This window comes from Marmota marmota, unplaced genomic scaffold (genome assembly GCF_001458135.2).
Source record: "Marmota marmota marmota unplaced genomic scaffold, marMar, whole genome shotgun sequence".
Classification (NCBI taxonomy): Eukaryota; Metazoa; Chordata; class Mammalia; order Rodentia; family Sciuridae; genus Marmota; species Marmota marmota.
This window is the reverse complement of record NW_026000185.1, coordinates 5,285,438-5,297,455: the sequence shown is the minus strand read 5'-3', so window position 1 is coordinate 5,297,455 and position 12,018 is coordinate 5,285,438. Positions and strand designations below refer to the sequence as shown.

Here is a 12,018-nt window from a genome sequence, read left to right as displayed (position 1 = left end):
TACAAAATAGGGCTATGGATGTGGTTCAGTGGGCATGTGCCCCTGAATTCAATCCCTGGTAACCCTACCCCCCACCCCACCCCCGCAAAAAAGAAGAATGACAAAATGTTGGTCAAAGAGTAGAAATTTTGGTTAGGAAGATTAAGTCTGGGAATCTATTGCACAACAAGGTGACTATAGTTTAATGTGTATTTCAAAATTATTAAAAAATTAAAAGTAGAGTTTTTGTTTTTACCATAAAGAAATAATATAAGCTGGGTGCAGTGGCACACAGCTGCTACTCAGTAGAATCAAAAAGTTAGAGGCCAGCTTCACAACTTAGGGAGACCCTACCTCAAAATGAAATAAGAAAGACTGGAAGGTGCTTGCTTCAGCAGGACATATACTAACAAATTAGAGAAATACAGAGAAGATTAGCATGGCCCCTGCACAAGGATGACACACATTCATGAACCATTTTATATTTTGCACAGTGAAGAAAATGAATAGACAATTCATGTGCATTTTTGTGTGTGTGTGTGCTTAAATAAAACTACCAAAAAAACCACAAAAAAACCCATACAAACAAACAAAAAACCTGGAGGTGCAATTTAGTGATTAGAGTGCTTGCCTAGCATGCAGGATACCTGGGTTCAATCCCTAGCACTACCAAAACCAAAAAGAGTTATTGGTTGTTACAACATAAAACTTTCATTTAGCTAGTCTCTTTAGACATTCTGTTTGTGCATTGCAACAGATAACTCAAGTTGGAGGCTCCCTGTGGTGCTGGACAAATTTGAGTCTGAGAAAAATCTTTTTTTTTTTTTTTTAAAGAGAGAGAATTTTTTTAATATTTATTTTCTAGTTTTCGGTGGACACAACATCTTTGTATGTGGTGCTGAGGATCGAACCCAGGCCGCACGCACGCCAGGCGAGCGCGCTACCGCTTGAGCCACATCTCCAACCCCTGAGGAAAATCTTGATCTGTTTTTTAGGAAGTTTCTAGTTTAACTGAGGAAACAGGATGATATTCATATCATGTAGTGATATGGTGCCAATTTTGTATAGGAGTTCCAATTTTGTATAGGAACTCTGAGCTGTAGACACCCTTCTAGGAAGCAGACAAGGGACTCCCACCAGTGCGATGGTATGAATCCTGACGTTTTGCTGTAAGCCATTCCACAAGAAGGGAACCAGTAGCAGAAGTCTCTGAGCAGCCACTTAGCCTCCCTTTGAATGTGCATGTCATGAGCATCAGCTGGTCATTGTTGTCAGTATCCTGTGAGTCAGAGGCTTGCCAGCATTGTTCTAGAACTCCAGGGAGCAGGTCACCCTGCCATCCCTTTCCTTCTGTTCTGGCTGAGCTCAGCAACCTGTTCCCTTCCTTCAGTTGCAGTTTCTCCAGGGCAAAGAAAAAGAAGTGTTTATTGTGCTTCTTGGATCTCTAGATGGGAAATGAATCATAACATGCTCCTTAGATTATTTCTGCCTGGCTGCTGTGCCTTGAGCTACTTGACCTTGTGAAATTTGCTGGACTTGCAACTCCAGGAAGGAGGATTCTTCAAACAATGTATGTGTGGCTTCAGAAGCCCTAGTGCCCTGAGATTGGAATTTACCAGGAGTAAAGGCTTTGATATGAGTATTCTGCATCTGCTGGGCTGGTCTAACAGGAACTCACCATGATAGGAACTTGCCGCTTTGGTCAGAATAGGTGTTAGAATGAGAATTAGCTGTCCAAGCAAATAGCTAGGATTATATAGATAAATATGGAGTAGAGGAGGTAAATTTTACAGAGGATCATGATTTTCTGAAATGGGAAAGAGGGCAGAGTGACCTTTCTGCCATTTGTAATATCAAAGGGGGGTTCAGGGTTGACTTCCTGTTGATTAGTTAGTGCAGGACAGACCTTAGCTGGTTTGCTTGGACAGTTCTTTTCTGGGCTCACTTCCCTTTCATTCCCTATAGTTTTGTTCCCTTTCCTCCCTATTTCCCCTATTCTTTCAAAAAAAATCGGGTTACTTTATATAAAAGCAGCAGCCGGTTGGCTAAGAAGCCCAACAAAAAGAAAAAAGATCTTATAGCTTTCCTAATTCCATACTTACCTAATATATATATTTTTTTCCTAGTGGCCCTGGGAATTGAACTCAAGGGTACTCTACCACTGAGCTACATCCCCAGTTCTTTTTGTTTTTTATCTTAACATAGGGTTTCACTAAGTTGCCTAAGGCCTCTCTAAGTTGCTGGGGCTGGCAGCTTCCTGCCACTATACTGGTTTATATATTGTACTTTTGTACACAATTTTAGTCATTGTTTTGGATTTTTAAAAAATAAGTTTATATATGCTTTTCCCTAGGTGAATGCAACTAGTTCCTGACTTGTCAACTGGTCAGGGCTGTGCTAGCATTCCCTTGCTTACTTATTGCCCTTTGAGCATCCAAGCCTTTGCCATTAGACCATATGATTTGTTTTCTAACATAAGAGTGTGGCTGTTACTATTTTGATACAGATTATATGAATATTTCTCGAGGTGTATTTTCCAGAGTGGAATTTATTCTTTTGTTTTTGAAGTGTGTTTTTGGGTAACTTCTTGTTGATAAGAGAGATTGAAGTATAGCTGGGCCATAGCACACACCTGTAATCTCAGCAGCTCTGGAGGCTAAGACAGGAGGATTGCAAGTTCAAGGCCAGTCTCAGCAACTTAGTGAGGATTTATGCAACTTAGTAAGACTCTGACTCAAAAAATAATAAGGGCTGGGAACAAAGCACAGTGGTAAATTACCCCTAGGTTAATCCCCATTGTGCGCCACCCCCACCAATGCCAAAAAAAAAAAAAAAAAAAAAAGGCCCTACATTTATAATTTGGCTCCCAATTTTCTATGAATTCCAGTGGTTCTTGCAAAGAAAAAAGGATTCAAGTGAAGAACTGGGCCAGACTGAGTTTGGACATGTATCTTTTCAGAGATTGAAGATAATTCTGTTTCCAATGTTGCGAGGTAGCCTCTTAGTGACACACGACATGGCCACTCCCTTGAGAAAGAGTGAACAGCCACAGGGCCATGGTCACAGGCTGCCTGCCCTGGTGGTACCACCCAGGGTTGAACATGCTAACCAGTAGTGGAGAGCAGATTACTTTTTGTTATTGTTTTTTTGTTTGTGGTGCTGAGAATCAAAACCAGGGCCTCCTGCATGCTAGGCAAGTGCTCTACCACTGAACTATACCCCTGGCCCATTGCTGATGTTTTAAACCTGTGTTGATGATATGCATGAGACTTTTTCCTTTTTTTTTTACTTGGATTTTTTTCCTTTTACTCAAGTATTTATTAGAACCTAGCATTTTTCAGGTTTTGGAGCTACAGCAGTGGAAAAGATAGCTGTGGTCTGGCCCCTGGGGCCAAAGTTTAGACTCTTGTGGGCTGGGTAGACAGAATTTGGGGCTGGCAAGTAGACATGAGGTTGAAGAGGGTAAATGGCACAAATAAAGTGCTTCTCAGAAAAAGAAAATGCCAAAATGGGCACCAATGGAAGCCAGCTCCTCTCCCTTTTTTGGGGGGTACTAAGGATTGAACTCAGGGCCTCTCACATGCAAGGCAAATGTTCTACCAACTGAACTACATCCCAGTCCCTTGTATTTTTTTTAAACTTTTTTTTTTTTTAAAGAAGTAGTTGAACACAATACCTTTATTTTGTTTTTTATTTTTATGTGGTGCTGAGGATCGAACCCAGGGCCTCACACATGCTAGACGAGCACACTACTGCTGGGCCACAACACCAGCCCCTAGCCCCTTGTATTTTTTTGAGGCAGGGTTTTGCTAAGTTGCCCAGAGTAACCTGAATTTGTGATCCTCCTGCTTTAGCCTGAATAGCTAAGTCCACAGGCATTCACCACCATTCCCCTTTTGTATTTTTAAGTAAGACCTTGTTGTTTAAGGAGACTACATTCTCCCAGAGAATAAAACACAGTTAATGATCAGATTTAATCATGTACACAGTCACTGTTGTGTGGCATAATTAGGTACACATAGCAGGAAGCTTACCTAAGTTACCACAGTTGGTAATCTGTGCACTTGCTATTGTCTTTGCTTCAACCGTAAGCAGCTTGGGATCTGCAGTACTTGGTGCCTGGCTGTTTTCTCAGTAGGGTAGTGCTGTTTAGAGGCCCTCGGACCCTTTGTGCCCCTCCCTCTTCTAGGCAGCCCACCATTCCCATCCTAGCACCCCCTTCGCCTCTCTGCTGTCTGAGTACTCGGTGGCTGGAGGCACATCTTGGCTCTCAGAGTCTCCAGGGGTGTGGGGCACAGCTGTTCTTTTTTAAAAGTCTAAGTCACACCTGTAATCCTGGCTACTCAGGAAGCTAAGGGAGGAGGATCCCGAGATCATGGCCAGCCTGGGCAAGTTAGTGAGCCCGTCTCTCAAAAAAAAAAAAAAAAAAAAAATTAAATAAAAGGGCTGGGAATGTAGTTCAGTGGGTTCAACCCCTAGTACTGTAAGCTGAGTTCGACACAAGCCTGTAATCCCTGCAACTGAGGAGGGGCAGGGAGGCTGAAGCAGAAGGATCACAAGTTTGCGACCAGCCTGGGCAATTTAGTGAGACCCAGAGCAACTTAGGGAGACCCTGGCTAAAAACAAAAAGGTCTGGGAGTGTGACACAGCAATAGAGGGCTTCTGGATTCAATCCCTAGTACTCCATCATCTCCAGTACTAGGGGGGAAAAGAAGTCTATACAAGAAGATAAATTGTGGAAAAGTTCTTAGAAGCACTTGCGTGGGGCTGAAGAATAAGTTCTGCAGCTGGTAAAAGCCTGCCTCAGTCCCTTCATAAAAGGACACACAGCTGGATAGCCTCATTCCATCTGTGAACCTTCCCATTTCTGCGTTTGTCATAGTATTCCTTGATCTGCAGACTCTGTTGTTGGGGGTCCTTCTCCAGGAGGCCTCTCCACATATCATTCCCCTTACTTGATAACTGCCTCCCTTTTTATTTTTCTAGACAATTCTGTGCACCATATAGTTCATCAGTATTATGCAGAAAGATGTGTCTACTTTGGATTCAAGAGATGGTTCCATTTTCTTTTTTGCTATTTATTTTTTGAGCATTTTTGGCTATCACTAAATTTCAGTCAAAATTCAGTGTAGGGCTGTAGATGTAGCTTACTTGCTTCACATGTATGAGACCCTGGGTTTGATTCTCAGCACCACAAAATAAGTGAATGAATAAATAGAACTAAAGAAAATCACAGGTATCAGCAGTAACATTCACTGAGTGCTTACCATATAGCAGGCATTGTGCTTCTATTGTTCTCATTTAATTTTCTTTAATTAATTCCATTGTAGAGATGCTGAATCTGAAGTCAAGAGAAAATTCTGAAAGATTGTGCTGAGCAAATTACGCATTGTAAGGTCCCAAAAGATAACAAAGAAAATGTAATTAGGTGTCTGGAGGAAACTCAGGGAGGGTATGTACCAGTAACTTGTGGGGTAACACAGCTTGGTTTTCTCCTCTTCTTTATGCCTTTGGCCATTTTAAAAGACCATTTCTTACACTTCTTTGTCCCTCTTGACACTCTTTCTGGGTAGATCATGTAGAAAATGTTCAGTAAATAACTGGTTGAAGTAGAAAACTAAGTTATTTTTTTTTTCTTTGCTTGGCCCATTGTGGCCTGAGGAGGCCTGACATGGTGGTCCCAATGTTGGTCGTTTTGTCTTTGAGTGACGTTATTGTTGGTGCTACTGTTGTTGGTCTGTTGTTCATCTGTAAAGTTTCCTGAGTGGGCTGCCCTTCACACTGCTAGAGTTGAAGCCTCCAGGGATTGAGGATGAGCTTTTCGTGTTGTGGGACTATATATATCCTTACTGATGAATGTTCAGCCTCTGCAGCAGTGAAGGAATCGATTGGCTAATATCTCTTTCAGCCAATCAGAGTTCTGAGTAGGCTGGGAAAATCTACATACTAGGTGACTCAAATGCAATGGATATGGGCTTGTTGGGTGCCTTGTGAACTGCTCTGCTATACAGTATGGCTGTTGGGCACAGCCTGACTTAACTAAATTCTGTCTAACACCCTGCTCCTACTATTCTCTGAACAAGGCCACCTAGCTACCTTCATGTAGGATGTATTGTGGTGACATGGAAGCCTTATGTTGCTTGCCAAGCTGAGAGCCACTGTGCTATAGCTTTTTAATTTATTTTTAAAAAATCAATGATGTTGTATTTCTTTTATGCTTTTTGGTAGCTTTTTATTTTGATCTAATTTCTTACCAAAAAATTATAAAAATAGCACAAAGAACTCTTGTATACTCAGATTCTCTGTCTGCATTTTGCCTAATATGCTGTCTTGCTTGGGAATGACCTGAACTCCCTGCCCCACATAGATGCATGGCTATACCCTCTTCTGGAACTTCTGACAGTAATTTGTAGATGGTATGCTTCTCTGCATTTCCTCAGAACAAATTCAATATCAACACAGTGCTGTTACCTAATCTACTTTCCATGTTCAGATTTGTCCATATTTATATGTGGTCTCAGTAATAGCACAGATTTATTGTAAAGAAAACAACCCTGAGGTACAGGGGTGTTTTCTCAGTTACATTCCCTCAGAGAAGAGCAGAAAAGGCAGGTATTTGGGGAAGTGATTGCCAAGGATGTTAAATAATTGACTCCTTGTGTCTCTACAGAACCATTGTCAGGGCATCAAGAACCGCTCAGCAACAATGTCAGCAGAAGTGGAGACCTCTGAGGGAGTAGATGAATCTGAGAAAAAGAACTCTGTGGCCCCAGAAAAGGAAAACCATACCAGGTGAGTACTGGGGGTTGGCAGCATCAGATCAGGTGGTCCCACCACCTTCCATGTTCAACACACCTGGATTTGTCTGTCTGTTGGAGGCACTGGGGAAGGGTGTTGGGTCCTGAGCTATGGATCCTGGGATGCCTGGTTGGCACTGAAGGACTCCAAGTCCCTGGCCACTTCATCTGGGCTGAGAAAGGGTAATTAGGCAGAACTGGCTCCTTTACAGTGTCTTCCATTCCTTAAAATTTAGGATTCAGACTCTGTTTTTCCTTTCTTTTTTCTGTTGGTTCTTTTTTTTTTTTTTAATATTTATTTTTTAGTTTGTAGGTGGACATGCAATATCTTTATTTCATTTTTTAATGTGGTGCTGAGGATCAAACCTGGTGTTTCATGTGCTAGGTGAGCACTGTACCATTGAGCCACAACCCCTGCCTCCATTGGTTCTTTTTAGTTATACATGACATTAGAATCCATTTTGACTATAGTTCTACAAGCATGGAATATAGCTTGTTCTAATTCTGACCCCAGTACCTCTCCTTCTCGTTTCTCCCCACCCTTTACTTTTTTCCTCTATTGATTTTTCTGTCATTTACCCATAGTTTTTTTAATTAATTAATTATGGATATACGTAATGGTGAGATTCACTGTGGTGAGTATTCATGTGTGTACCTAGGAAAGTTATGTTACATTCATTTCTGTTTCCAGTCCCTTTTGCCTACTCTACTGAACTTGTATTCCTCTCCTAGGACTTGAACCTCTTAACTGTTCTTTAAGGCAGGGTTGGGTTTTTCTTATTGTTAGGACAAGTTCTTTCTGAGCCTTAAATTACTGGGCTCTGCTCTTTACTGTTCTTAGCCCTTTGTTAGAGCCCTGATGAGCCTTGTCATTGGCTTCCCCAACCCTCCAGTATTAGGCATTGAACCCAGGGCCTCACAGGTTAGGAAAGCACCCTACTACTGAACTACATCCCCAGCCCATCCCCACCCTTTTTGGATCCAGGAATTTAACCCAGGGGTGCTTAACCATTTAGTCACATCCCCAGCCCTTTTTTGTATGTTATTTAGAGAACGAGTCTAAGTTGCTTTAGTTGCTAAGTTGCTGGGGCTGGCTTTGAAATTGTAAGGCCAAGTTTTTTTTTTGTTTGTTTTTTGTTTTTAAGATGTTGATGGACCTTTAATGTGGTGCTGAGAATCAAACCCAGTGCCTCACAAGTGCTAGGCAAGCGCTCTACCACTGAGCCACAATCCCAGCCCCCAGGCCAAGTTTTTCTCACTCTAATACATGAATATGTGAGCCCTGCCCAGATGCCATCATCTTTATGGTCATATTTTCTACCTTGTCATCTATCAGCACAATTTCTACTATGTGATTTGTATGTATGTGTATGTGGTGCTCCGGATTGAACCCAGAGCCTCTCAATTACTAGATAAGTATTTACCACTGGACTATATCCCTTGTCCTCTGCTGCTATCTATCTATCTTTTTTTTTTTTGTGGTGCTGAGGATTAAACCCATGGTCGTCTTGTACATGCTAGGCAAGCACTTTACCAACTGAGTTATATCCCCAGTCCCCTTTTTTATTTTGAGACAAGGTTTTTCGAAGTTGCCTGGGCTGCCTCAAACTTGATTCTCCTGCCTTAGCCTCCCAAGGAGCTGGACTTATAGGCATGTGCCACTGTGTCTGGTTTTCCTGTGTGATTTCGTTAAGAAACACAAATCCATGCACTTGGCCCCAGCCTCTCAGTTGTTTCCTTCTCATCCTCCTATGCATGGAGCCACATATAGTCCTAAAGAGACTGGACACATGGTGGTAGGAAGGCAGCAGGGCTGCCTCAGAAGATCCATATTTCCACAGGGGAGCATGTTCTTGGAGAAGCCAGCAAACTGGTGGGATAAGAGGTGTGAATTTCTTTGGACACTAGGTGGCCACAGAATCAAAACGTCATTCATTTGGGTGGTTCCTAGCATAAGACACTTAGACCTAGAGTCTTGTGGAGGCCACAGTCTACCTATGTTTCCTGAGCAGACTGTCTGCTTGCCCTGTGGCCCCTGCTGTTTATGCAGAAGTGTTGGAGCAGCCTCTGCCTACAGTTCAGCAAGTAGTTGCCCTGGGATCTGGACTTTTTTCTGTGATCTTTTCTGGGGAATTAGGAAGGGCTCTCACACATACATCTGATCTCTGCAGAATGGCTGACCTCTCTGAGCTTCTCAAGGAAGGGACCAAGGAAGCACATGACCGGGCAGAAAACACCCAGTTTGTCAAGGATTTCTTGAAAGGCAACATTAAGAAGGAGCTGTTTAAGGTTTGTGCCCTCAGTCAAATAAGATTGGGTTCCAGACTTTCCTATGGGGATGGGTTTGAGTGCCCTCAGAACTAGTCTGAGGGAATACCTGGGTCTTTTTCCATGTTCAGTCTTTCTTAGTGTTAAGCTGTGGTTTTCCTGGCTTAAATGGAATAACATAGTAATGTAAAGGAAGCAAAAAGTATGTGTTTCAAAGACTTCACCATATTTTTCCTTTTAGAAACACAAAAGCTTCCTGGGTGTATTAACTAATTCACTATATAAAAATAGGTCACATTTGGGTGTTGGGACTAGAAAGGGGTGTTGCTTTGGGAGTTGCCAGTTTGGCCTGCAGTTTTTTCCTGTGGTCTCCTGTCACCCCCACAGCTGGCTACAGCTGCACTTTACTTCACATACTCAGCCCTTGAGGAGGAAATGGACCGAAATAAGGACCACCCAGCCTTTGCCCCCTTGTACTTCCCCACGGAGCTGCACCGGAAGGAGGCACTGACCAAGGACATGGAGTACTTCTTTGGTGAAAACTGGGAGGAGCTGGTGAAGTGCTCTGAGGCTGCCCAGAAGTATGTAGAGCGGATCCACTATATAGGGCAGAATGAGCCAGAGCTGTTGGTGGCCCATGCATACACCCGCTACATGGGGGACCTCTCAGGAGGCCAGGTGCTGAAGAAGGTGGCCCAGCGGGCACTGAAACTCCCCAGCACAGGGGAAGGGACCCAGTTCTACCTGTTTGAGCATGTGGACAATGCCCAGCAGTTCAAACAGTTCTACCGGTCCAGGATGAATGCCCTGGACCTGAATTTGAAGACCAAAGAGAGGATTGTGGAGGAGGCCAACAAGGCCTTTGAGTACAACATGCAGGTACTACTGGGTGCATAGGTTACACTTTGATAGTGGGGGCAAATTCAGAGCTTCCTGGGAGGGCATCAGTGGCAAGAGGATAGACTGTAGTATCTTCCCTGGAGAGAGGCAATGGAACCAAATTGGTCACCAAAGGGCATGGGCCCAGTGGATAGCTTCTGGCATGGAGACCTGGCTTGGTAGAGGTTTGTGGGTAAGTGTTGGGAAGGGCAAGGCCCCAGCATGAAGAGGGTGTTGAAACAGTAGGGCTGTCTTCTTCCGTCTCACCATAGGATGCCAATGCCAGAATTGAGGAATAGATAATTTCCTTCTTTTTTAGCAAGGACTGCTATGAAAAGTCTTGCTTGATAAATTCAGCTCGAGACAGATTATCACCAAGGATCAAGAAGGAGAATAACTATTTACAAGTAGCCTTTGGTTAGGGCTGAGCTCTTGAGGATTAATTCTGCCCCCAGCCACAGGTGGTCATTCCTCAGTATCAGCCAGGCTGAACAGTCCCCAGAAGCCCTCTACTGTGGACTCCCAGGATGGGTCTGTCCTACTGTGGGCTCTTCTCATTTCCATTTTGCTGTTCCTTGCTAAAAAATGACTAGCAGCTAGAAATGGGGAAGTACTGGTGGCCTGGCAGTTTCGCTGTTCAGTGTCCTCAGGGGCAGGTGGCATGGGGTATGTTTTGATCAGTGCCCAGGGAAGACCCATCATGATTGGCAGCCTTGGGGTGCCACCAGCAAATGTGGCCACACTTCCCAGATTCCCATTAGGGAGAAGTACAGTAGTATTGCCACCTACCGGGGCTGCTAGATTATCTAGTTGGCACTGCTGAGTAAGTGCACCTGCTCCACCTCCATTTGGGATGGGGTAGGTGGGGAGGAAATCAGCTCCAAAAGCAAAGTCTGCACAGTCCAAGATGGCTCAGTTTATCTGTGCTCCTCAGATATTCAATGAACTGGACCAGGCTGGCTCTGCTTTGGCCAGAGAGACCCTGGAGGATGGGCTCCCTGGGCACGACGGAAAGGGAGATGTACGTAAATGCCCCTTCTATGCTGCTCAGCAAGACAAAGGTAGGTTGTGGATTCCATGCTTCCCTCCTGGGACAGGCATGTCAGTGGCCCCCACTGATGCCCTGTCTCCTGTTGCACTACATGCAGGTGCCCTGGAGGGCAGCAGCTGCCCCTTCCGGACAGCCATGACTGTGCTGAGGAAGCCCAGTCTCCAGTTCATTCTGGCTGCTGGTGTGGCCCTGGCTGCTGGACTCTTGGCCTGGTACTACATGTGAAGGACCCATCATGCCATGCTGGAGTCCTCCCAAGTGACCTCTGTCCTACCCCATTCTACCCCACTAAACTACCGCCTCAGGTGACTTTTTTTAAATGCTGGGTTTGAGAAAATAAGCAACCAATAAAAGCTAGATGCTAGCTCTGCCTGACAGCGTCTTCTCTGTAGGCCAGATGCACACCAAGTATACAGGATATCACCCTGGCAGCAGCTGGCACAGTAGGGCAAACCCAGAACCACCTCTGCTTCATGGCTTCTGCACCTTGAGCCCTAGGTGTGTTCCCTTCATTCTCTATCTTCACAGTACTTGGGAAAATATGTCCTTGCCCTGTTGGGAGTAAGCCCTAGTAGTCAGTATGCCTGAGTTCTGTGGGGTTGAGGGGTTAAACAGTGTTGCTCAACTTCTCGGCTTCTCTTGGGGACTTGGAGGTGAGGGTGGGCTGAAACCAGGATCCTGTCCACCTCAGAGGCCCTGGGAGCTCCTTCTCAGTCAAGAGCTCTCAAAGATTTGCAAGCCTGGGCTGTTCCCTCCCCTGGTCTGTGTAAATGCTATAGCATTCAATAAAATGCACTCTGTATGTTTCTTCCTTCTTGGCACGGGGTCACTAAAACTATTTCCTAGACCCTAATAACCCACTGGGAAATAGGTATTGTATCCATATGGGGACGTGGACATTCTTGTCCTGAAAACCCACTATATTCTTCTCCTGACCTCATGTACTTCTCTGACACTGTTGGTCATCTCCTAGCACCCATTCCCCAAGACATTCTCTCTTGACCACTTTTATCACAGATAATCCTAATGGTTATCTGGACCTGT

At 44.3% G+C, this 12,018-nt stretch overlaps 1 protein-coding gene and 1 non-coding gene across 3 annotated transcripts; both read left to right on the top strand.

Annotated features, from left to right (window-relative positions):
• Window positions 1-361: 361 nt before the first annotated feature.
• LOC125612415 lies at window positions 362-468 on the top strand. Its single transcript, XR_007342777.1, has one exon. It is a non-coding gene; the product is annotated as a U6 spliceosomal RNA (small nuclear RNA).
• A 4,843-nt stretch (window positions 469-5,311) lies between these two features.
• Window positions 5,312-11,785, top strand: Hmox2 (heme oxygenase 2). 2 transcript variants are annotated; one of them, XM_015490786.2, is made up of 6 exons: window positions 5,312-5,431; window positions 6,650-6,771; window positions 8,948-9,065; window positions 9,432-9,923; window positions 10,858-10,984; window positions 11,072-11,785. In XM_015490786.2, the coding sequence occupies exons 2-6, from the start codon at window positions 6,686-6,688 to the stop codon at window positions 11,197-11,199; spliced, it is 951 nt and encodes a 316-aa protein (XP_015346272.1). In that variant the 5' UTR covers window positions 5,312-5,431; window positions 6,650-6,685; the 3' UTR covers window positions 11,200-11,785. The 2 variants fall into 2 exon arrangements, with proteins under 2 accessions (XP_015346272.1, XP_048645195.1); XM_048789238.1 differs by lacking the exon at window positions 5,312-5,431 and having other exon boundaries at window positions 6,649-6,771.
• Window positions 11,786-12,018: the final 233 nt, after the last annotated feature.

What these genes read in the sequence shown, in the direction of transcription:
- Hmox2 (XM_015490786.2), top strand. Translation starts at nt 6,686, where the DNA reads ATGTCAGCAGAAGTGGAGACCTCTGAGGGAGTAGATGAATCTGAGAAA. An exon ending in TTAAGAAGGAGCTGTTTAAG is followed by an intron (nt 9,066 to 9,431) that starts GTTTGTGCCCTC and finishes TCACCCCCACAG; the next exon opens with CTGGCTACAGCTGCACTTTA. An exon ending in TGCTGCTCAGCAAGACAAAG is followed by an intron (nt 10,985 to 11,071) that starts GTAGGTTGTGGA and finishes CACTACATGCAG; the next exon opens with GTGCCCTGGAGGGCAGCAGC.